The 25429-nt window shown below is 38.3% G+C and overlaps 1 protein-coding gene across 5 annotated transcripts in view; it reads left to right on the top strand.

The window, feature by feature from the left end:
- The window catches only part of MCC (MCC regulator of Wnt signaling pathway), a 376346-nt gene that overhangs the window by 107923 nt on the left and 242994 nt on the right, over positions 1-25429 (top strand). Inside the window, exons 1-2 of one of the 5 annotated variants that reach the window (XM_039848470.1) lie at positions 24007-24170; positions 24437-24660. The exons of 2 other annotated variants lie outside the window; for them this stretch is intronic. In XM_039848470.1, coding sequence (XP_039704404.1) covers positions 24604-24660 — 57 coding nt within the window. In that variant the 5' untranslated portion in view covers positions 24007-24170; positions 24437-24603. Of the gene's footprint in view, positions 1-526; positions 704-24006; positions 24661-25429 lie in introns of those variants that run through there. 2 more of the 5 variants (XM_039848468.1, XM_039848469.1) reach the window with 2 other exon arrangements.

Here is a 25429-nt window from a genome sequence, read left to right as displayed (position 1 = left end):
GTTGCCATACATATGGATACGATCCCTGTGTATAGATGAGAATTTTGAGGATTAGAGAGGTTGCCTGGAAAGAAACAGTCAGGATACATCAGTCTGAGATTCAAACCTAGCTTTATCTGACTCTGTGGCTCAAGCTTGTAACCATCATTTATGTCCCTGCAGAGGAGGGAGCAATGATCCAGGAAATGCCAAGAAATAATCATTCCTTCTCCTGACCAAAACTACAGGGTACAGTGCTGTCTCACACACTCTGAACTGAACTGGGTATGGGTTTCTGATTTTATTCCTTCATAGTACAAAAACAATGCCCTGGCTGGTCTGGGGATAGCCTCGGCCATCACACACACACACACACACACACACACACACACACACACAAACTCTCTCTCTCTCTCTCTCTCTCTTTCACTGATTGAGTTTTCATTTTCCTGGTTTTATAAAAGACATTGTCACTGGGGAGTAATTAAAACCCCTGGTGGATTTATGTTGGGGCCTCCTGACATGATTGTGTAGTTATTTATGCCTAGATGCCAAGTAAGATTAGCTTAAAATGCTGAGAGAAATGCTCCTGCCACTTTGATGCAGTTAGAGGCATCTATCAAAGATGCATTTGGAACCTAGAGACCTCAATCTAATTGCCAGGAATGCTGCGGGCTTTCTTCAGCCAGACTTAAAGGTGAAGAGAAAAACAGTGGTGAGAGAGGTAGGCCGCACCTTAACTTATCAGCAAATTCTTCTTGGGCAGAAGAGTAATCTCTTCCCCAGTCCTATCTGTCTTGGGTCTTTGAGGTAATTGTTCTTGTTGCATGGATGAGGATAAAACCTTCCCCTAGAGACAAAAGAGGCAGAAGGACTAATGTGTTCCTATTACTACTAATAATTGGTCGCATTTGTTGTATTTACTGTATGTTGGATTTTGATGGAAGGGCCTTGCCTGTATCATCTCATCTAATCCTTAGATGGCCAGCCCCTCTTTCAAGCCTGACTATCTCCACCCCTCCCCCAACTATCACTTGTGCCATTTGTTTCTCTGTGGGGGGAGGCGGGGACGCACTACTTATTTGTAAGATTGGCATTCACATAAGCTCAAGAAGTAAACATTGCCAGTGACTTAGTTAGGAAAGGATTAGCAGATCTGTGAATTGTGATGTCAATTATACTTCTATTGAGAAAAAGAATCATTTGTTAGTTGTTAGATTTTATTCCATGTTTATAGACATCAATATAATGTTTCATACTAAAATATAATAATCGTAATAGTAGTAGCACTATAATAACCCAAATGTCAGCTGCTCCTTTGTCCTTCAGTGTCAGTGTCTGTGCCATCTCTATCTTTTCCCTCATTGTGACCCAGAATTGGAACTCAGAGAGAAGAATCTATGTTCACAAATAAATCAGTGAGCAATAGGGGTTTTAGAAAGGGAGATTTATATTGCATGTAGAAGGGAGATTTATATTTACCCCCTACACACACATGTGTGCGCGCGCGCACACACACACACACACACACACACACACACACAACTTTTCTTAAGCAAGGAGGAGCTTCAGAGTCTGATGAGATATTTCCATCATTTAGACACCCTCCCCAGTCCCAGGCCTGAGGCTTTTCTCTGCTGTCCTCACCCTTCTTCCTAGCAGTGTGCTTACTCACTCCTATATTTCCTTCTCCTTGTTAGGAGGGATGCAAATTCCTTATTATATGTTGTAGTTTAAAAACCATCTTTGTTGCTAAACATGTCCTTAGCATCTTACACTTCTACCCTTTGTGGTTTATCAATGTATTCCCTTCAAAGATAATCTTATGAGAAATTCTGGGGGAATAAAATATTCATTTCATTATAAAAACAGGCCTTATTAAGACAGAATTCTGAAATGAGAGACCATATACTATTGACTCTTAACAATCTGACATAATCCACCCCAATTCAGACACCTTAACAATACTTGAAGAGGTACATTAGCATGGGAATTTATGAAGATGACAAAGAGAGTATTGAAAATGACTGAATCCATACTCTATGGTGAGAACCATAGAAAATTCATTATAGACTTAATATAGCACCATATCTATATGTAAATAGTATATAGTAATTTCTATTATGTGTCCTAACTTCCCCTTTACTATGAAACCATATATAACCTTAAACCAGACAGTCCTGGTTCTGTCTGCATTCTTCTATACTCCCATAGTACTCTTGTCTCTACTTTGAATCATAGTTAAATGTTAGAAATTCAAACCTATCACATTTAAACACATTTTCTCCATTGGTGTCCACTAATGGCTTTAATCTAGACAAAACATCTAATTTATAACCAAAGGTATAAATGAAACCCTAATTCATGTATTTACTTATTGCCGGCCCCCTTCATCCCCCTACACTCCCAGAATCATCTCAGGTTGCCTTTTAATAATGCAGTCCAAATTCCCAGCTTTCACCACACTTTCCAGAATTCAGGTACATTAAGATCAAGTCTCTGTTAGACCTTGTTGGCTAAAACTGTTTCCAATGAATCCAAAAAGGTAACTGTAGTATCAGAGTGGTAAAACTAGATCAGGGTTGGCTATAGATGGATGATTTAAATTCCTGTGAAATTTAACTTGGAGTGGCTCCTTTTACAAGCAAAATACAGGTTTACTCTCTTGAAAGTCTCCTTTCAAATGAATTAAACCTTGATTGGAATGGCATCATGCATTGTAATACTTTCCATTAAGTAAATGGCTTTTAGTTGTTCAATAAAATATTCAAGATTATCATTGAGATTTAAGTTTCTCTGGGCTCACAGCACTTGTGGTTCTGGGCGATTGCCTAAGATAACAATAAAAGACTTTACAAGAAAGTCCAGAAATCGGATGAAAATGAGAATGGCTAATGCCCAGGAATGGAAGAATTTTTACTTCAAACTTGGATGTAGGTCATTGAAAATATATTGTGAGAAACTTAGGCAACCAAGACAACCAGAAGTTAATATATTTCTCCAGGAAGGTTTTGTTCTGAGGTTGAAAATTCAGTTGTGTAGTGAGTAGTCCTCAACTTTTATTTCCTTTTCTAATGAACTAAGTAGATAGGCTGAAATTAAGGAAAGGAATCTCTGTAAAATGGCAGCTCAGAGTGACAGCTGCAGACTTGAGTGGGTTGCCAGCCACCTTTAGATTTTCAGAAAGAAATAAAGGTAGTTTTATTGGTGCTAGTTATTTTCTTCCTTATATTTTCCGTACTTAAAATCAGCATTTATGGTTTTTATAATTGAGAAGGAAAAATAACTTTTAAAAAATCTTAGTTGCAACCAGAGGCATAGAGATACTAAAGATATCTACCAACATGAAAACAATGTTTATCGGCATAATTGGGGTGACTGGTAATTTTATTTTCTTCTCTTTTGCACATTTGCTTTTGAAATTTTTCTACAATGTACATTACCTGTATAACAAGTGAGAATTTTTCTACAATGAGTACCTATCTATATAATAAAAAGTAAGCTTATATTTTTTTTAAAAAATCATACCTATAACCAAAGAGTACATATTCGCACTGTAAATCTGTTCTTGTTTCAAGTCAAAATTTTAGGTTTAGCAAGTCTATAACTCCCTCCTGTGTTTGGAATTGGGTTCAGTGAGGATCAGAGGCTGCCTCAGAAAAGCCTTGAGGTCCTGCAGAAATCGGCAGGTCCCTATTGCTCTCTCCTCTCCATTTGTTTCTTCCCAACATTCCAGAGGCCACACCACACCTGAGTTTGGAATAATAAATAGCTAACAGTAACAGTAAGAGCAATTATATATTTGTTCCATTCCAAAGATTTTCAAACCTTTCCTGATCCTTCTTATCCAAGCTTCTGAATAACTGAAGAGTAGACAGCAGGCCAAGGCATCAATACTCTTACCCCATACCGCAGCCCCAATGAGGTTTTAAAAACAGAGCAGATCACATTAGTCTTCTGCTAAAGACTGGTATGGCTAAGACCACCTCTATGACTTCATATTTCCCCTCCCTGTAGAAATAAGCTCTAGCCACACTGCCCCCACATACAGCTCAAAAACCTTCACTTAGTTCCCTTGTTCATTTGATTTCTTTGTTTTGGAATGCTCTTCATCCTTCCGTCACCACCAACACCCACTTCTACCCAAGACTGACTCCATTTTATCTGTCTCGACTTAAATGTCTCCTTCTCAAAGAAGCCTTTCCTAACCACCCTGTTTAAACAGGTATTTTCTCACCTCTCACCCAAGTACCTTCTGTAGTACTTCTTTATGGCTGCATAACAAATCACTCCATACCTTAGTGACTTAAAACAACAAACATTTATCGTCTCACACAATTTCTGTGAATTAGATCCAAGAGTGGCTGGGCTGGGCTGGGCTGGGTGGCTCTGGCTCAGGGTCTTTCATGAGGCTGCAGTCAAGACCCTAGCCAGGGCTACAGTCACCAGTAAAGCCGGGCTCAAGGCTTGACTGGGGCTGAAAAATCAGCTTCCAAAGTGGCTCACTCACATACCTGGCAAGATAGTGCTGGATGTTTTCTATTTTCAATTAATTTTCAATTAATTGTTTACTACAATGGTGACTTACAGGTTTTTCTCACTAGATCAGAAAGTAGGAAAAGCAAAAGATGTATATTCTCTGTATCCTCATACTCAGGTTCGATCCATGAATCAGTAGCATCCGCTTCACCTGAGATTTTGTTAGAAATGCAAATCTTGGGCATCACTCCACACCTAGTGAATCAAAACCTGCATTTTAACAAGTTCTCGGTTAATTCATATGCACGTTAAAATTTGAGAAACAGTGCTCTTTAGTACATAACCAGGGGTTTGCATTTAAGAAAGCCTTTTGTACTTCAGAAAAATGAAGCATTTGCTTATCTGGAGTCAAGTTCAGGAATAAAAGGCCCCATTTTCTTATAACTGAGATGCTTCTAATTGAGATGTCTTTATAAGTTCTAAGTGTTAACCACAAAACATCCTCATCCTTATTCGATTTCCTAAGGTGGCCCCTGCACTTGCCTGTGCAGTTCCTCTCAAATCCAGAAGGCCGAGCTCTGGTTTAGATTTTACCCTAAGTTAGTAAACTGTTTATAAAGAACCGCTTGCTTCTAGTTTCAAAAACCAAGATTTAAAAATTGGGGTCAAAGTTATTAAAATCATATGACCCTGAGAATAATACTTTTCCCTATTGTTTTTAAAACATTTTTGCATTTGTTTTATTTCACAAAGAAACATTGGTTTTTAAACTCAGCTATGGAAAAGGTATATTTTAGTTTCATTTCTAGACTTCAAATTAAAAATAGAAATTCTGTACTTTCATATTTCGGTAGAAATGTGAATTGCTTATCATGCTTGTTTCTGTTTTCTTTTCTTTATATTTAGCTGTTTTAGTTGTTCTGAGGATATTTCACGAAAACAGAGCAAAATGACTACTTAACAATAAGTGTATGATGAAATGTCATTTTACGCCTGTGCTTTCTTATGTTAATAAAAATATAACTTTAGAAAATTTGAGCAGTTGAATTCCCTAAAGCTGTTTATATAAAGTGTCAACTAAGAAAGTGTAGGATATTATATTGAAAATATTGGAGAATCATTAGTGCTAATTTGACACCCCTTTAAGAGAGGTAAAAGGATTAACATTCAAGTCAAGTCTCTCCTCATATTTCCAAAATCTGGCCCAATTATATTATGTTTAAGAGCAAGATTTCACCTAGGTATTAATCTATCCACCATGGTTTTCATTTAACAATGTCCATGTGCCAGTCACTGGACCTGGCCTTGGATTGCAAAGAGAAGGGTGTGATATATGAGGGAACTATCTTTTTCGAAGCAATAATTTTGTCATGAAACTCTGTTTAATAATAAACAAGTTTCTGGCTCCCAAAATTTTTAAGTGGTATGCTTTCCTAATTCTAAAATAAACATATATAAATATTTGGAACAAGTAGAGGGCTCATAGGTTATCAAGCTTCTTTGCCAGTTAATACTCTGTCCTCCCCAGGGCAGCATTTAATTTTTTTTTTTTTTTTTTTGCAGTGACTCTAGTGAATTTTCTTAAATAGTCTTTGTCTCTTGTACAATATCATCATTGGAAAATCTGTTTCCTGACAGACTCTGAATTTGCATCTCTTTCTTTTTCAGTGTATTTCTCACTTAGGTCCCCCATCTCTGCTACTGAAATTTAGTTTTTGAAACAAACAACGTGTGTGTGTGTGTGTGTGTGTGTGTGTGTGTGTGTGTGTTACTACATAGTAAGTTTGAATGTATGCATATAAATGTGAGTTATTCCGGGAAGACAAACTTCATGCACATAAAAATACAGAAAGCCAAGATATTGCTTGTATTTTTGCAGAAGTTTATATACCTTGTTAAACATGCTAATGAGTCAAATTATTGAAGAATAGAAAACAAAATACTTTTGAAATAAGGATGTAGCATTATCTTTTTTTTAGTCTGTTTGACTCATGAACTTGCTTTTTTAGTATTTTATGGTGATGATCTTGGTACTCTGATGGCCACGCTGTCATTCTGTACTTTTTAGAGAAATAAGGAGAACCCCAGGACAAAATTATGCTAAAACATGACTTTGGGACCTCAAGAAGCCACTCTTTGTGTTAGTTTTGCCCAGGAGTAGGCAAGATACTAGGAACTTCTAGCATGTCCTCTCCAAGAAGTTCTGTAAGAGGGAGGGGCCAGTTGTTTAACCAGGAAGCATGGCAAAGGATACTCAGTAGTTCCTAGAGCCAGCATATTTGAAGGCTGTTAAACATCAGTATCTTGTAAGAATTCAGCCTTATGTTTAATTTGAGTTTGGTCTCAGATTTACTATACATGATATTTAATATCATGTATATTCCATCTATGATTCCATCTTGAATCATAGATGGAAGCAGAGATCTAGTTTCCTTCTAGTTGGATTTTGATTGCGGGAGGTGGGGGCGGGTAACATTGGATCCAATCAATTCTCTTCTACTTCTCTTGCTTCAATTCACAAAAATGCTCAGCCAGTGGCACATGGTTTCCTGAAGTGTGGCCAGCATGCCACAGGTGGTAGGCTCAGTGATTCCAGGTGGTACACCCACATGGACCACATAGAGTCGTCAAATACGACTGTGTCACAGGACAGAAATAGAATTCCCATTTTAGTTCTCTTTCAGTCCTGTTTACATCAAGAGAAAAGCCTCATTTTGCAAGAAGATCTTTAATACCTCCTAAACTTTTCAAGCCTTCCTTATAAGGAAAAGGCAGGCCCCAGGTTCAGAGCTTTGGGTGGGCAAGTGTTCAGCTGGAATTTATTTTTACAGTTGCCTTCTGCTTATGGCAAATGATAATTATTTTCCATTAATAAGAGTATTATAAATTGCTCATTTTGAAGAAATACTTTACAAATCTATGAAATAGAGAAAAATATTAAGTAGAGTGTAATGCTGATGATATGTAGTCCGGCAAAAGTTGTAAAGGTGATACAGAAAAGACAGCCTTGGTAAATACTTACATAGAAAAAGAACGGGCTTTGGAATCAGATGAGTTAGCCTTCAAATTCACATCTCTGTTTCGGCACTTAATAACTTTGTGACTTTGGGGAAATTATTTCATCTCTGAGCTTTCTTTGTCTTCATTTCAAAATGGCAGTAACGGTGATACCATATATGTAAAGTATGTAGTACAGTGCTTTAAAAAAATAAATGAAAAGTTGGCCCTCTGCATCCCCAAATTCAACCAACCACAGATTGAAAATACTGGGAAAAAAAGTTATGTTGTTGCTGACGTGTACTGTGTAGTTAGGCCTACCACAGTTTTGTCTGTACTAAATACCTACAGAAATTTTTCTTGTCATCATTCCCTAAACAGTACAGTATGACAGCTATTTATATAGTATTTACATTGCGTTAGGTATTATAAGTAATCTAGAGATGATTTAAAATATGCAGGAGGATGTATGTAGATTATATGCAAATACTGCACCATTTTATATACTGGACTTGAGCATTCTCGGATTTTGGTACCCAGAGGGGTAATGGAACCAATTCTGCGTGGTACTAAGGGACAGATATTCTCAAAATATAGCTCCTCCTAAGCTAACTAAACTCTGCAAGACTTTATCACATAATTTTCTTCACAAATCCATCTCGAGCCATCTCTCTACAGTGTGGTATCAATAATTGGAAATCATCTGACCTCCACCTCATTATGATAGATTGGCTTCCCTTTTGTCCTTCTTATCTGATTTATAAAGCACTTAAGTCTCCCAATGCATCTTTGATATTTAAGCTATATAAAATCTTAAGTCTGTAAGACTATGAATATAAAAGCTGAAATTATATTCTGATCATATTTTTCCTTTTGTTAGTCACAAAATGGCTCTGGAATTTCTGGCCCGTCTGGGTTCTCTGAGGTAGCCAACTTACTAGCATACCTTTCCCCATTCCCATCTTCATTAGCCCATCCACACTGGCATTGTTGAAGACATGTGGATTGCGTTTACAATTTACGTGGCCATATGCTACCATCCCATGTTTAAATTCTATTTGTAGAATGAAGGTTTTACGGAAAACATTTTGCTGCAGAGTTGTGAATGTACTTAGGAAGATCCATGCTGTACATCATGACGGCTCTTTTCTCATCATCGCCACATGCACTTGCCTCTTTATTTGAAGTGCCTCCTTTAGCATCTGGCCATACACATCCCGTTTTGATATTATTGCTCATGAATACAACTGCTGGTACACCTGTATATATTTGCATGATGGCACATTTGATTAAATAGACATGCCCATTAGAGTGTCATATGCTTAAATAACTCCCCCAGTGTCCATTTTAATATGATACAATAAAATCACTTTTCCAGCAGACTCAGTAATTGCAAGCCAAGCCTCATGTGGACCCGAGAGTCTGTTAATTCCACATATGGCCAATTCTCTGAAGGGAGATGCTTGAATACAGTTTTGTTTTTTTTTTTAAGTGGTTTAGCTAACAGAAAATTTAATTCATATGCTAAAGTATATCAAGCAGCTGAGTTCCAGCATTCAGTTCATCATTATCTTGAATTGTGGGTTTAATCACGTTCCTTCACTTTATCTAAATGTGTTCAAAACCTAGCATCCTGCTTTAAGGAAAACTCTCACCTTTTATTTCTTTTGGATAGTCCCCAGTTTTATGAAATATGATGAAGACAGCCAGTGAAGTGAATCTAATTTAGGTTAAATACTGAGGAGGAATCAGGGAAACCACATAGGCAGTTTCTTTCATAAAAAAAAAAAAAGCTTTGTCCAAGAAGACATTTTCACCATACTTTTACCTCTGTGGCAGTGTTATTTCCATTTTCCTTTGCTTAAATTAAAAATGAATGTTATTAAAATAAAAACCTGGAGATTGTGTGTGTGTGTGTGTGTGCACGTATGTGTGAAGTCAGTGGGTTAGAATGAGCTGTGTCATTTGACAGATTTTGCATATCTGCCATGGGTGGGAGGGCGGTTTAGTTTACTCTCTTTGACACAAAGCCAGCACAAGTAATGGAGTTTATTTGTTCAGAGCTGGGCATCAGGTGTAATAGAATTATGCACTGTTTATGTGGCCCTGCCTTTTATATTCCTTTAGTTGTTTATTCGTTCATTTTTCAGATGTAAATTAAAAGTGGAGATTGCAGATTAGATGTGCCAGGGATCATGTGGGCTATGTGAAATGTAGTTTCTATCACTCTTGGAACTTATCGGATCATGACAGAAATATAAATGAGTTCTAGGAGAATATTCAACTCTTCTGAGACTTCATTTCTGTCAAGAATATATAGTTGCCTTTGCTAGCATTAGGCCTATACATTTATTTTTTCTCTGTGTTCTAGTTGTTAATTCACATAGCAATACTACAAAGAATTTTAAGCAATATTCTTGAGGTATCTTTGTAGTTGTTCGATTGTGAATATGACTAATGTTAAGTTGATTCTCCTACTTATTAGCAGAAACATCTCTTGAGAGTCTACTCTGTGTCCATCAGTGTCTGGATACTTTACAAGGAGAAATAATCTAATCACTCCAAACTTCTGCTGTCATTTTTTAAATGGATGCTGTTAAGATTATTTAAATAATTCAAACTTGACTTTTCTAAACTGGCTTTGCGCCACAGAACTTATTATTATGTTGAACTGTTTAACATTAGTGCTATTTACTATTTATGTTCTGTGAAAATGTCAATTTCATAAGGTTTGACCTAATACCTATAAGTTGTTGAGCACCCACTAAATAAATAATTGTATCCAGCATGTAAAGAATATGCTTAATACTTATAAGCATCTCTTAATACTTAGTGTATCTTAAGATTAGCTTTTATTTCCCATGTGATACATTCCCCTTTATATCATTGGTGTCAGTAATGGAAGGTGTTTGAAAAGTAATTTCAAATGAAAAGAATTAAACATGACCAGTGTGAACAAAGGTAGGCAGAAACATCATTTTGGATATGCGAGAGAAATAGAGTAGTTTTTTAGTCTGGACAAAAGTCTGTGCAAGCTTTCTCATGCGCCATTAGCTTTCAAATAACAAGCTCTGAAGGGCCAACAAAAGGCTGATGGTGCTTTCAAATAGTTGTGTTTCCGATAACTGGGGAAATAAGCTATATGTTTTTGTGCCTGGTTGATTCTGGAACATGAAATCCTAAAAAGATCAATGAGTATGAAACAAGCAGGAAGGAAAGAAAAGAAAGGAAAGGAAAGGAGATTGACATTGTCAAGAACATGAAACACGAAATGGATTTCATATTCAAAGAGTGGAGTTGGGGGTGCTAATTCAAATGCTATTAGAAATTCTACAAAAGAGTATGATGATAGTCTAACGGAACCATGTAAATTGGGTCTCTCTTTAATAAAGAAGTGTGTTCCTTGATTCTGTCTTCATTTAAGAAATATGATCTCTTTTCTCCAAGGGTGTTATTCAAAGAACCTGACAGTGGGGACTAGCCATAGCAATGGAGGGAGGTTCTAAAGCCCTCGATTATACCAAACATTAGTCCTATGGCTCCTAAATTGTGGAAAGGCCTGGTGGTTTCTAAGGATAAGAAAAAGCAGCCTGGGCAGTAGCCGAACAGGGAGTGGACGCTCTTTGGTTTGGGGCATTAGTTTTTTACCAACTGGACCCGAATTGTTCCCATTTTCCAATACAGACACAGCCCTACTAGCCCTGCTTTTTTGGTTTTTGTTTTTTTACTAACTGAGTGGAGCATTATGCAGCTTAGTGTTTAATGCCGCCATCAAGGCCAGAAATGCTGAAGGACTTTAGAGAAGAGAAAGATCAATATCAGGCCAAGACTTCAAGAGTTGCCAAGATTTAGATAAGTAAATGGGAACATTCCAGGCAGGAGAAGGAGCAAGAGGAAAAGACATGTTTTGATATGGGAATAAGCTTATCAATTATAAGGATAGCAAGAAGACCACAGTGATTAAAGAAAGGTTTTCCATTCAAGTAGTAAGAGATTAAATTGATTGGATAAAAAAAAGGCCATCTATTAAAAACCTGCAGTTGACATCATTCTTAATCATGAAAAAATTAATGTTTTCCCTCATAAGATCAAGAATAAGACAAAAATGTCTGCTCATTTTATTTCTATTCAACATTATATTGGAGGTGCTAGCCAGGACAACTAGGTAAGAAAAAGAAATAAAAAGCATCCAGATTCAGAAGGAAGGAGTAAAACTATGTCTATTTGCTGATGACATTATTTGTATATATGAAATACTAAGAAATCCACAAAAATAAAATTATTAGAACTAATAAATGAATTCAGCAAGATTTCAGGGTACAAGATCAACATACAAAAATTAGTTACATTTCTATACACTTCCAATGAACAATCTGAAAATAAAATTAAGAAAACAATTCCATTTACTATAGATTTAAAAGAATAATATATTTTGGAATAAACTTAACAAAAGAAGTATAAGATTTGTACACTGAAAACTATAAAATATCATTGAAACAAATTTAAAAAGACCTAAATAAATTCAAAGACATCTCATGTTCATGGATTGGAAGACAATATCACTAAGATGTCAGTACTCCCCCAATTGTTTTACAGATCTCATTCATTCCTATCAAAAGTCTAGTTGGCTTATTTGCACATTAACAGACTGATCTTAAAATTCACATTGGAATAAAAGATACCCAAAATAGCTGAAACAATCTTAAAAAAGAACAAAGTTGGAGAACTCACACTTTCTGATTTCAAAACTTACTTCAAAATTACAATAATCAAGATGTGGAGTACTGGCATAAGGGTAGACATACAGATAAATAGAACAGAATTGAGAGTCCAGAAATAAACTTGCATTTATGGTCAATTAAATTTTGACAAATGTGTTAAGAAAATTCAATGAGGAAAAGAGTAATCTTTTCAATAAATAGTTCTGGGATAACTGGCTATCCACGGCAAAAGAATGAAGTTGGACCCTACCTCACACTATATTAAAAAATTAACTTAAAATGGATCACAGACTTAATGTAAGAACTAAAACCATTAAATTATTAGAAGTATAGAAATAAATCTTTGTGACTCTGCATTAAGCAATAGTTTCTTAGATATAACACTAAAAACATAAGCAACCAAAGGGAAAATAGATACATGGGACTTCATCAAAATTAGAAACTTTTGTGCTTCAAAGGGCACTATTAAAAAATTGAAAAGGCAACCCACAGGAGAAAATATTTGTGAATTTATATGTGATAAGGGTTTAACCTCCAGGATATATCAAGAACTCTTATGACTTAATAAAAAGAAAAATAAGCCAATTTTAAAGTGGCTAAAGGATTTAAATAGTTCTTCAAAGAAGAGAAGCAGATAACCAATAAGCACATGAAAAGATGCTCAACCTCATTAATCATTAAAATAATGCAGATCTAAACCACAATGAGATACAACTTCATACCCACTAGGATGGCTTCATACCCACTTTACAAAAGGTTTCAAAGGAATGCACTACTTTGGGATAGCAGGGGAATCCTGCTATCCCAAAGTAGTGCATTCCTTTGAAACCTTTTGTAAACCTAAATGGCATAAAGCAAGGAAGCAATTAACTTGGGACACTCCTTGCTAACAGATGTACAAAATAAATTGAGATAGAGCACAGATGCTCAAAAACACAGTTCAAAGCAATGACAGCTTGCTGCTGAGATGCTGAGTGTGGTTCCCAGGGAAGGAGCTTGGTGGTGCCAGTCTCGCTGCTCCAGGTATGAGCTGCCTCTGTAACTGCTCACTGTAAAACAAATGCTGAATGCTATTTTTGCTTTTTACCTTTATTGTAACAGCAAAAATCCTCTTTGGATTTCTTTTGGTTAGCAAAAACAGGTACTAATGTAGGTCTTATGTAAAAGTAAAGTGGTATAAAGTGAATTTTTGAAAAGCAGGGGTACCTGTAATCAAAAAGACAGACAATAGGTGTGGGAGAGGATGTAGAGAAATTAAAACCCTCATACATTGCTGGTGGGAATGTGAAATGGTGCAGCCATTTTGGACAACAATTTGGTAGTTCCTCAAAATGTTAAACATAGAATTACCCTATTACCAAACAATTTCATTCCTAAGTATATGCCTAAGAGTATTGAAAACACATGTATATAAAAACTTACTCACCAATGTTTATAATAGCCAAAAAGTGGAAACAACTCAAATGCCCATTAAATGATGACAGATAAACAAGATGTGGCGTAACCATATAATGGAATATTATTTGGCAATAAAAAGGAATGAAGTACCGATACATACTACGATGTGGAAGAACCTTGAAAATATTATGCTAAGTGAAAGAAGCCAGACACAAAGTTCCACATATTATTATATTTCATATATATGAAGTGCCCATAATAGGCAAATCCATAGAGACACGAAATAGATTTAGTGGTTGGGATGAATGAGGAGTGACTGCTAATGAGCATAGGTTTCTTTTGGGGGTGATGAAAATGTTCTAAACGAGATAGTGATGGTGATTGCATAAGTCTGTGAATATACTAAAAACCACTGAATTATACATGTTAAAAGGTGAATTTTATGACAGCCAGAGAGGAGGGGGTTTGGGGAACTGTAATTAATGTAACGGCTAGGTGGAGAGCCAGAGGAGAGAAAGAGGAATTAGGGAGATCATTTTATAAACTATATAAATGTCTAACCAATGTACTGTATACTGGAAACAAACGAACGAATGAATAAATGAATGAATGAATAAATAAATAAATAAGACGAATTTTAAGGTATGTAAATTATACCCCAATAAAGCTTAAAATAATATCTTTAAAAAGATTTACTTGTACAATGACATGATGGAAAGCTCTATTTTGGGGAAAATAGCTGGGTAGAGTATACAGAATGATTTTTAGCTGAGTAATATCATTAAGTTGTAGTTACCAAAATACAGACACAAGGCCTAGAAGATGCTGCTAGCAGTAAAAGTGGAGAGCAAGTGGAGAAGAAAGGGCTAAATGACTGGTAGAAGAGATGAAGAAGGGAACTGATAATGACTCCAAACTTATTAGACTGGAAACTACAGTTCTATTTATAGAAATTCGTAAACTGAAATTAAAGCCAGTTTTTGGTGGAAGTGACAAGTTCAGTTTTAGACATGATTTATGGTGATGGCAAGACCTAACAAAAGGGCCTGATAGTTACATGAAAAAACATTAACTGATTTCACGTTAAACACAAGGAAGGGCCATGGCTAGAGATGTCGTTTAAAGAGGGAATGATTGAGCTCACGTGGCAACTGTGGAAAACATGTGAGGATGGCCGGGAGAGGGAAGTTTACTTACCGATATAGGCAAGAGCTGGCTCCTCATGCCTCCACGTGTCCCATAGCAGCCCATCCGCTGGCACTTGCAGACTCAGAGTCTGGGATGATGGTTTTCCCCAGTTTGTGCCTCAGATCTTCCTTCTCCTGTCAGCTTGGTACAATGCCCGGTGAACTACCTCTTTTATTATGAGGTCTATGAGGCATTATATTATAGTAATTATTTCTCTGCCCATTTGGGGCAGCTGCTGCAACATTTTCTAGCTAAAAGACACTAATGGATAATGCTGTTTTAGCCTCCCAACCAGCTCCAGAAACAAACAGTGGCAGGCATGTGGAATTTATTTAATTAAGCATGTTTTCTAAATTTTCTATATCTATTTTCATGCATCTGCTTAATGTATATTTTTCTTTTGCCTCTCCAGGAGATTGGCCATATCCAAGTACTCTTGGGAGGATTTAAAAGTTTTTTTTAACTTTCTTGGATTTCCAAATCCCTAATCTCCACTGATTATTTTTCATTTCCACAGATAATTTGATATAGTTTAAAGAAATTTGGAAAACAAATGAGTAAAGAGTTTTGACAGATACTCTGAATATTTAAGACAAGATGACAAAATACTAAGTTTTGAGTTCCAAAATATCAGACCACAAGAAGGGTTTCGAAGCATCACATGATACCTGCATAAAGTAATGAATCTCAACTAGGAATTCCCCACTGATAATGTCAGGGATGCTGATGCCAAAAGACTCAGGTTGTTACAATGACTAGGTTGAGTGTAAAGCAGTCTCTGAATGTGATTAATGAGACAAACAAATACCACAGGGGTGCTTTCTTAATGTTTGAGTTATATCTGCAGTTGGAGAAGGCTGGAGTTTTGTTTATGTGTGAGATTTAATCTAGAATAGTTCTCAAGTATTTCTTTTCTTAGCAAGTTTTAAGCACAGACTAATCAGATTAGCTACTGCATTCCATCTATTCCACAGCAGTAAGTCGCTAGGTCTAAAAGCAATGTAGCCAATTTCTTAAACAATAAGGTGAAGACCCAGCATGGTATAACAGACTTCAGTTATCAGTTTAGGGAGGGATCCACTATACTAACAACTCAGAGTCTCTAATCCCAGCCAAGGGACTCCAAGCTAACTTCACTGATGGGGCACTGTAAAGGGAGAAAAGCTTGGTAGTAGAAGTTAGGACTTTGACTCAAGATCTCACTAGATAGTTCAGCAGTAGTGAGGCTTTGGGCAACATGCTTCTCAAAGGTCATTTTCATGTGCTCTCTTGACTATTTCACTTCCGAGTTACTATTCAGTCCACAATAATCTAGCTTCTATCCATCTCCATCACTTAATGAAATTGCTTCTCTCAAGATCACCAGTAATCTCACAATCAAAGAACACTTCTTTGCTGTCAATCTTTTTGAACTCTCAGCAGCATTCCATATAGGTTGCCACTCTCCTTAAGACACTCATCTCTTAAAATATGTGATGTCACATTTTTAGTTTTTCTCTTCCTCAGAGTATGCTTTTTCTTGATTTTTCTTATTGATTCTTTTCCTCTACTCAACCTGGAAAAATTGGAGCATTTCAATGATAAGTCCTGGAACTGCATCTCTGTTTGTAGTCTCTCTCTATAAGTGACCTCATGTGTTCTAGCTTTCAACATCAATTATCGTTACATGCTAATGACTTCCAAATCTATATGTCTAGCCTAACTCTCCCCTGAACCCAAAACTCATTTATCCTACTGCTATTAACATCCTCTTAGATGTCAATAGGAATCTCCAGTTTAATGTGTCAAAAACTGAACCCTTGATCGCTCTCTCAAACCCAGTCTTTCCCCACAATTGTTCAGCCCCAAAACTGGTAGTCATCTGATTCCTCTCTGTCTCATTACCTGCGCCCAATCATTCACCAAGTCCTGGTCAATTTTACATATATATATCTCAAGTTCAACCATTTCTCATCATTCATTGATTTCATTGAGTTTCAAGCCACAGGCATCCTCTTACCTGGACAACTGCAATAGCCTTAAGAGGTTCCCTTGCTTTACTTTTATGGCACCACAACCCATTCTTTACATAAAGACAAAATTATCCTTTTTCAACTTCTTTGTTATGAATATTTTCAAACATATGCAAGTAAAGAGAGTAGCATGACATCTCATATACCTGCCACCCAGTTTATCAAGTCAGTTATCAATCCATGCCAGTCCATTTTTGACACAAATTCCAGACATCATATCATTTCACCCCTAAATATTTCAATATATATATCTATAAAAGTTAAAGACTCCTTTTAAATATAACCACAAGAGCATTAATACATCTTAAAAATTAATAATTTTAATGTCATCAAACATCCAAAAAGTATATTTCTGAATATCTCATATAAATCATAATTTTTTATAGTCAGTTTGTTTGATTCAAGATCCCAATAAGGACCACATACTGCAATTGGCCGATATGTCTATAGGGTTCCCCTACCATTAATATCTCACTCATTCACTCACTTTTTCCCCTTTATACTTTATTTGTTAAAGAAACCAGATTTCCATATAGAGTTATAGTCTGGATTTTGCTGATTGCATCCCTGTGAGAAATGTAACAGGTTTCCTTCATGTTAAAAACTGCTAAGATGGTTTCATAGATGGTTTTATATTCTTCAATCAGAAGTCATGTGTTTGATTGTATGTCTTTTTGTGATGTTGTGCTTTATTCCTTTTTAAAATGTATTTATTTTAATTAGTTTCAAGTATAGAGTACATTGGTTAGACATCTATACAGTTGATAAAACGATCACCCCAATTGCTCCCTCCCTCCCCTGGCCCTCCGCCTAGCCATCATATTAATGCTAACTGCATTCCCTATGTTGTGCTCCCCATCCCCGTGACCATCTATCAACTACTAATTTGTACTTTTTTAACCTTTCATCCCATTCTCCAAGCTCCCCAACACCCTTCCCCTCTGTCCATCACCAAATTGTCCACTATATTTGTGAGTTTGGTTTTGATTAGTTTGTTCTTTTTGTTCCTTAGATTCTGCATATAAGTGAAATCATATGGTGTTTATCTTTCTCTGTCTGACTTATTTCACTCAGCACAATAACCTCTAGATCCATCCATGTTATTGCAAATGATAGGATTTCATTTTTTTGGCTGAGTAATATTCCATTGTATATGTATGAACCATAACTTCTTTATCCAATCGTCTTTTGATGGGAATTTAGGTTGCTTCCATATCTTGGCTATTGTAAATTGTGCTGCCGTGAATATCGGGGTGCATAGATCTTTATGAATTATTGTTTTGGGTTTTTTTGGATAAATACCCGGAAGCATTGTGCTTTATTCTTAAATTTATTAATTCATTAGAGGTTTCAAAATATAGATATTATAATTCTATCAATTCATCTTCATTTATTCACAGGAATACTTTTATAAAAGAGGAAATTTATATTGTCTATTTTTTAGGTTACCTAGTTGTAAATTTTGTACAGGAATAAATTTACCTTTTAAAAAAAAAACACGAATTGGATCATGTCTCTGCCTTGTTTAAAGTCTTCTTGTGGCATCTCCATGCACACAGAATGAAATCTATGGCCTACACATACCGTACGCATACCATGGTCTGGTTCGTCCATCATCTTTTTCATCATACTACCTTTAAATTTAAATTCAAACTAAATATAAAACTTGAAGTTTATTGAAATTTATTGAAAAGGTCAAGCCCTTTCCTGCCCCCAAGATTTTTGTACCTGCTCTACTCTCCACCTGGCCATCTTCCCTTACTTTCTGCCTAGTAGGCTTCTTCTTGACCTTCATGCTGAAATATCTCTCATCAAGGCCTTCTCTGACTACTTCATTTAAGGGGCCTGCTCTCCGTCATCATAGCTCCTGTTTAATTCCTTTATAACGCCCATCACAAACTGTAACTATCTTTTTTGTTTATTAATCATTTTCCACCAAGCAGGCTAGCATGAAAACAAGCATTTTTTTTTTCTGCCTCATATACCACTGAATCCCAAGGCATAGCACAATGTCTGCACTCAAGGGATACTTTTCTTTTTTTGAATGAATGCCACAAACCTGCTAATCCTGCATATCCTCACCTATATAAGTGGGATGCAGGGATGAGCTCAGTGATCGTAGAGTTTCTTCTAGGTTTTCAATATTGTTCTCTGAGGACACAGAGACCAAGACAAGAATGATCCAGGGCAATGCTTCCTGAATTTTTTTGTGTTGTGGCACCTGGAGGAAAAGATGTCTGTGATGGTGCAGGCCATTGAGGCTTCCTGCAGGCCCCCAGCTTGGGACTCTCGTCTGGTCCACAGCCTGAAAGGAGAGGTGGTTCAGTGATTGAACAGAGGGCCACAGGAGTTGGGATGGGAAGGGCATTTCTATACTCAGGAGAGTGAGAGAGTGGGGTGAGCTATAGATTTAGAGCAGGAAATCCTTAAGTGTATACTTTGAGGGCTCCCTGATTTTTATAACCCTCAAGGACTTAGAGGTCTAGGGCTTCCTGCCATCTCCTCATTTTGAAATACTCCTTTCCCTTGAAAAGTCACTTTCTTCTTCAGGAAATCCCACCAATTTAGCATTATTTCAAAGCTTTATTTTTTTACAGTGTAAATGCTTTGGGCTTGGTTGAGAAGGTTATGTGTATTTTTCACCTTTGTGTGAATTAGCTTAACAAGACTGATTTCTTCCTAAAATCTGAGGTTGCGTAAAATCAAGGTTGTGTTTAGCTTAAAAGGGTCAAGGAGAGAAGGCAGCAGTTTTGGAGTTTGAGTCCTTGTGTGGGCTGGAGGAGGACAGGATTAACAGCACAATGGACTGCTGCGGCAGGCAAGGGTGGCTTGGACATCACAGGGGTATAGAGAGGGCTTAGTTCAGCCAGTCCCAAAGATTCAGTCAAGGTCCTTAGTACTGGAAGTCCAAGACTTTTACCCAAGATTGCTTCAATTAATGTGATATTTATTGCCAATAGAGGGTAAAAACCCAGAATAGAATCCTTGCTGTGTAGAAATTCACTGAGGTCAGAAGTCATACATACAAGGGCCAGATTGCCCCAACAGCAGAAAGGCGATGTGTACTCAGTGTGCATTTGGTGCATAGACCCATCCACTCATGCAAACAGCAATTTCTGCTTTCCCAGAAACTCTCCCAGGACTACTGCTGCTTCCTCTTCTTCTCCCAGAGACCAAATGAGAAGAGATTAGCCTCGAAGGAAGACAAGGCCCAGGAAGGAGGGGAATCCAGGCCCCAGAGTTTTGCCCCGTCAGAAAACAGCTTTTCCGCTTTCTCTCAGACCTGCTCCCTGATCTTGATGAAGTCCCTTGCCACCTCTTGCTCACATGTTTCAATAGGAACCTACTCTCTGCTGAAGCAGAACTTGGAGAAGCTCTTCTAGAGGGATCATGTTGAGGCAGCCACAGCATGAAAGGGTTTGTAGGCATGCATAGTTATATACTTAGTAAACTAGAGTGAGCACTAATCTTGAGAATTTTTTCTCATTGTAAATGCACTTGGGGCTTTATTTCCCCTTTGGTGTGCTGAGATGACACATTGAGGAGCTTCTTGCATTTTAGGATATTGACCCAGGTGCATTCTTATCTACAGCAATATCTTAGCTTTCTTGATAGTTGAGATTCCCAGCCTAATTCCTGACCAGACTAAGAGGTGAAAGAAGTCACAAAACATTTAAGTTATAACAACAACAAAAACTCCTTCATTTATAGAATCTTAGATTAGAAGAAAACTAATTTGGACTTCTCTCATTGCATGAAGCTATACTTTACATACCACTGGTTTTCGATGTGTCTCCATGGCCTTTACCCTATGCTTGAACAATTTCAGGAGTGGGGATCACAGCTATGTTCTCTTTGCATTGACGATTTTGTGGTCTTCCTTTCCTTAACATTTGATTATGTTATTATTAGACTCTATTACCCTTCCACAATCACACAGAGGACATTGGATGACTCTTCAAATATGTGCTATTAGTTATTGTGATGTGTGAAGTATTCTCTTTACTAGTCTGTAAATTCTCTAGCTCTTCTAACTATTCCTGGTCTCCTAGGAAGGTGCATCAGTATCTTCCTCCTCTCCAAGCCTACTCTTAAACTCATCTTATGGTTTTTGTCCTTGGCCCTTTTTTCCCCTTCCCTTTTTAGGAATTTTACTCCATCTCCCTTCTCTTGGTGTATCTTCAAGATTTCCCTTATCCCCAGACTACAAATATGCCTATTTTACTCTGTAGTCAACATTTCTTACCTTCTTAATAAACTACCCTATCTCCTGATTTTCTGTTACCATCAAATTGATGGAAAAAGTAGTGCAGAGTTACTGCCCCAGTTCCTTCTACTTCCTTGTCTAATCTGTATTCTGTCTCCTTAGCTTTGTAGAAATTTACTTGAAAGACATTAATATCTTCGAAATGCTCTTTTATGAGTCTTCAGGCTTCTCCCCATTCTGTAGCATATAATATTGATGCTGCCCCTTCTGTCTTGACAACATCTTTCCTGGACTCAGAGTTCTCCTGGTTATCTTCCTGTTTCTCTAACTGGCCCTCCCCATCATTTCCTTTATATTCTCTTGTCTTCATGAAAAAGACCTTCCTTAAGATAATATCCTCAGACTACTCTTTCCTCTGTTCTCTCTTCCTTGGCAAACTTACCTGATTTCACAGTTTCATTTATTATTCTAATAGGGGTAACCCTGAACCTCTATTTCCATCTCGACCCTGTCTTATCACTATAGCTCATTTCAAGCTTCCTGCTGAACATCTCCACTTGAATATCCAGATGTCACCCCATACTTATGATATCCTAAATGTAGTTTCCTCCTTAATCTATTTCTTCTCTGGACTCCCCATTTTTATTGCAGACACTGCCCAAAACCCCGTTCAGCCAAGTTCTATATCAACAAGTCATTTTTAAGTTTTTCTCTTTCCACCAGTTTCTGTCTACTCTCTTTCTATAAAATCTCTCACATCTACTCCCTCCTGTCCATTTCCATTGCCCCGACTCAATTAAGGCCCTTTTATCTTCTTACTGGACTGATGGGGTAGTCCAGTTGGCAAGTTCATTTCCCACTTTCAACTTACCATACTTACTGCTGGCAGACTGTAGTGGATGGAGTTGCATCATATGTGGGGGTCAAGTATTAAAGTCATTATTTAAAAAGAAAATCCCATCTTGTCAACATTACTCTTAAAAATGCCTTATATTGTTCATAAAGTAGAATCTTCAGAAATAATACTTCTTAATAAGTTTAATGCTGCCAATTTTTCCTCTACTTTTGGGACAGACCACTTTTCTTTTGGTTGAACACCACATGAAGTCATCTGCTTGGTTTTAGGGGCCATCTAGTATGAAAAATACACTTCTTTAAATATCTTCACTAGTTTCTTTTAAAATATGTTTCTTTAAACACTCAACCCTAGTCTATTTGAATTCGTGTTAGTTACCCATGAGTGTGATAACAAATCTACTAGACTATCTAAAAGCACATCTCTGATCCTATTATTTCTGTGCTCAAATAACCTTTAGTGGCTCTCCATAGCCTGTTAGATATCCCATTTCTTTAGCCTGGCAATCAAAACTGTCTACAGTCTGGCTTCCATTCACTTATCTTATCCAGGTTCCATTTCAGAACAGAACACCTGCCATTCCCCACCTGTACCTTGCACATGCCAGTCTCCATCCACACTTTCTCTCATAGTGGTCCCACTGCCTGGGATACCTTCTCCTTGCTCCCCATATCTGCTGAGCTCGGCCATTCTTCAAAGATCAATGTACATGCTACCTCTCTTGAGATTCCTTCAGAGTCTTCTCTTCCACATTGCCCAACCATAACCCTATTTCCTCCTCTGAACTACAATAGACCTTCATTTGTACTGCTTTTATGGCAAATATCATTTTCTATCTAGAATTGTTATTTCTATTTATGTTTTATGACACTACAAACACCTTATGGACAGAGTTAGTGCTTGAGTCTTCTTTATATTTTATTCTTTCGCCACCATCTCCATTTTCAAGCACACAGTCAGTTCTCAACAAGTTTTAATGAAAAAATAAGTAAAATAATGTGGCTTTCTCACCCTTCCCCATGAAGAACAGTTTGTCCCCATGTGCTATCTCGTTCGGCAGTGCTCCAGAAGGTAGGACCCAAAGCTCCAAAAAGCAGCCAGTAGTGCCACCATCAGGCAGTGAATGAACTCAACAGGAAGGAAGATGAGTAAGAAAGTATATGCAAATAGTCAAGCCCTTTGCTCCTTCTTCAAGAGCAAAATAAACATTCTATTTGATTTAAAAAAAAAAAAAGACCTTGGAAATTAACAATACAATGGTTTTTTTGTAGAAGTCTTCAGGAAATGCCAAGGTCTGTTATTGGGGGTGGAGACATTTTGTTCCCATTGTCTAGAGAGAGGCTGATGAGGCCTCCTAAACAATTCTGCAGACCTACTGTTTTAAAGGATCAGAACATTTTTAGTGCATGTCAAATTCAATGAGACTTTAACCTTTATGGAGAGAAAATCCTAGGCTGCCTCCCCCCTTGTTTTTTTTAACTCTCATGTTTGGGATGAAGGGGAGCTCTGATTCCAGGAGTCCACTAGATATAACGGTCCCTTAAATTTTTCGTGATTCATACTCCAAGCCCCAGAAATACAAATCTAGCTCTGCTCAGATGAGCAGTAAGATTTTAAAGGAAGGTTTGGGGGTTGGAGTTGAAGAGGATGGGAAATGTAACATTTTTAAGGACTGTCTGAGGGTTGGGGACGATCGGAAATTCGAGTCTGTCTTACATCTTTCAAGGGATGGGGCATCTTAATCTTTATTATGAACATACAGAAAGTGTAATCCGATCTGCCCCCCAGCGACAGAGAGGGAGTTTGACAATGAATTTACACCCTCGGCGTTGACTTTAGACTGATCAGAGAAAATGACCGCCCCGCACTCTTGTAAAATTTTAATGTACTACGAGAAGTGCACAGCTCTGCCTGATGTATTCAGATTTGTCTTGACTTTACTGAATCATGGAAAGTGGCTTCCAGAAGGCAAGATTGGGCGGTTCTGCACAATTACTCAGGTGGCTTTTCCTGTTTCTCTTCTCTCTCATGGGCTTGGGTCCTGCGATTACTATCGCAGAGTTAAAAGGATGCCTGCTCTCCCCACACGGTCTCCTCTGCTCGGCTTCCTGCGGTTTTTTTTTTTTTTGCTTTTCTCTTTCTGGCCCCGCCTCCTCCGCGCACCCTGTAGCCAGCAGCTAGACAGCTGTGTTCAATCAGAAACCACTTACAACTCCAGACGATTCAAAAGGGAAACTTCGGCGTGAAGTGCAGCGGGGCTCGAGCTCTCTCTAGCTTTCCTTCCTTCCCCGGCACCCGCGGAGCGGACCTTCCTCGCCCAGCCGCCCGCCCGGGTTTGTTCGGGAGCTCGCCTAATCCCTCTAGAGTGCCAGATCCTTCTGGGAGGTGCCCTCCAGCCTGGTCATGGGGGGCGGCGAGGCATCGTAGGAGTGGCTAGGTGGCGCCGAGGGTGGCACTGCCCCGGGACCCGGCGGTGGGCGCGCGCGGGCGGCTCCCCGCGCTGGCTCGGCCGCTGCAGCAGCTGCGAGCGCGCCACGCCACCCAGCCTCCTGCAGCAATGGCTCGTCCGTGAAACGCGAGCCGGCTCTGTTCCTTTTAGGTGTGCTTGCATCCTTCGTTTGGGCTTCACCACTGTCCTGGGTGAAAATGGCTGTCTAGACTAAAATGTGCCCGGAGGGACCAAGCCGTGGATATCGAGCCCGTTAAGCCCAACTCACAAGCTCCGAGACCTGGAGGAGGAGGAGCTCGCCTCTGAAAAGTGCAGTCATGAATTCTGGAGTTGCCATGAAATATGGAAACGAGTCCTCGGCGGAGCTGAGTGAGGTAAGAAACAGCTGAGGTCGGGAGCTCTGGTTTCGTAGGCATTTGCTTTTCGACAAACCCCCTCCCCCAGTCTTCCCCAGCCCTGCACCCCACCCGCCTCATGCTCCCACTCTGGAGGCAGCGCAATTAAAGATTAATAGATTTTCTGGATCTTGTTTTAACTTGCAGTGCTACTCAGGAAATGACCTGAACTGGCTTGATATTCTTCAGTCTAAAACGAATGGCTTAAAAAAAGAAACACGCTCTCACCACGCCGCCAAGGCTTTTTACTCTCCGCGGCCTGTGTCCCCTGTCCCTTCCCACCCCCTTTCCCCAATTTATGTGCAACATTCCTTTCCGTATTCGCAAAATACACAGGGGTCCCAGCTGAGCTTAAACCGACAGTAACTAATTTGATGGGGCTGGGGAGCTCATTGGAATTAAATCTACCACTTGGCTCCCACGTGTGAGGCGTTTGGTTAAATTCAGGGAAGGTGGTCTCTGCCCTGGCGATGAATGACCAGAGCTGGGGAAAAGAGTAGGAAGCACATCAAAGCCGCTTGGAACTTTATTTCCTGCCCGGGACTGGACTCCTGAGTCTTTGAGGCAAGCACATTTGCAATTCCTGGCTCTTTCTGTTAAGATATACACTTGAGTGTTTGAGACTAGCTTTGAAATTAAAGCTACATCAAACGGTATGCAAATATGTGAACGGTAAAATGCTCGAAGCCACCTTTTTTGATAACTTTAGGGATGCCTCCGGCACACACCCTCCCTTCCTGCTCCCCCC

Source organism: Pteropus medius, unplaced genomic scaffold (genome assembly GCF_902729225.1).
Source record: "Pteropus medius unplaced genomic scaffold, Ma_sr-lr_union100, whole genome shotgun sequence".
Classification (NCBI taxonomy): Eukaryota; Metazoa; Chordata; class Mammalia; order Chiroptera; family Pteropodidae; genus Pteropus; species Pteropus medius.
This window is presented reverse-complemented; position numbering and strand designations above follow the sequence as displayed.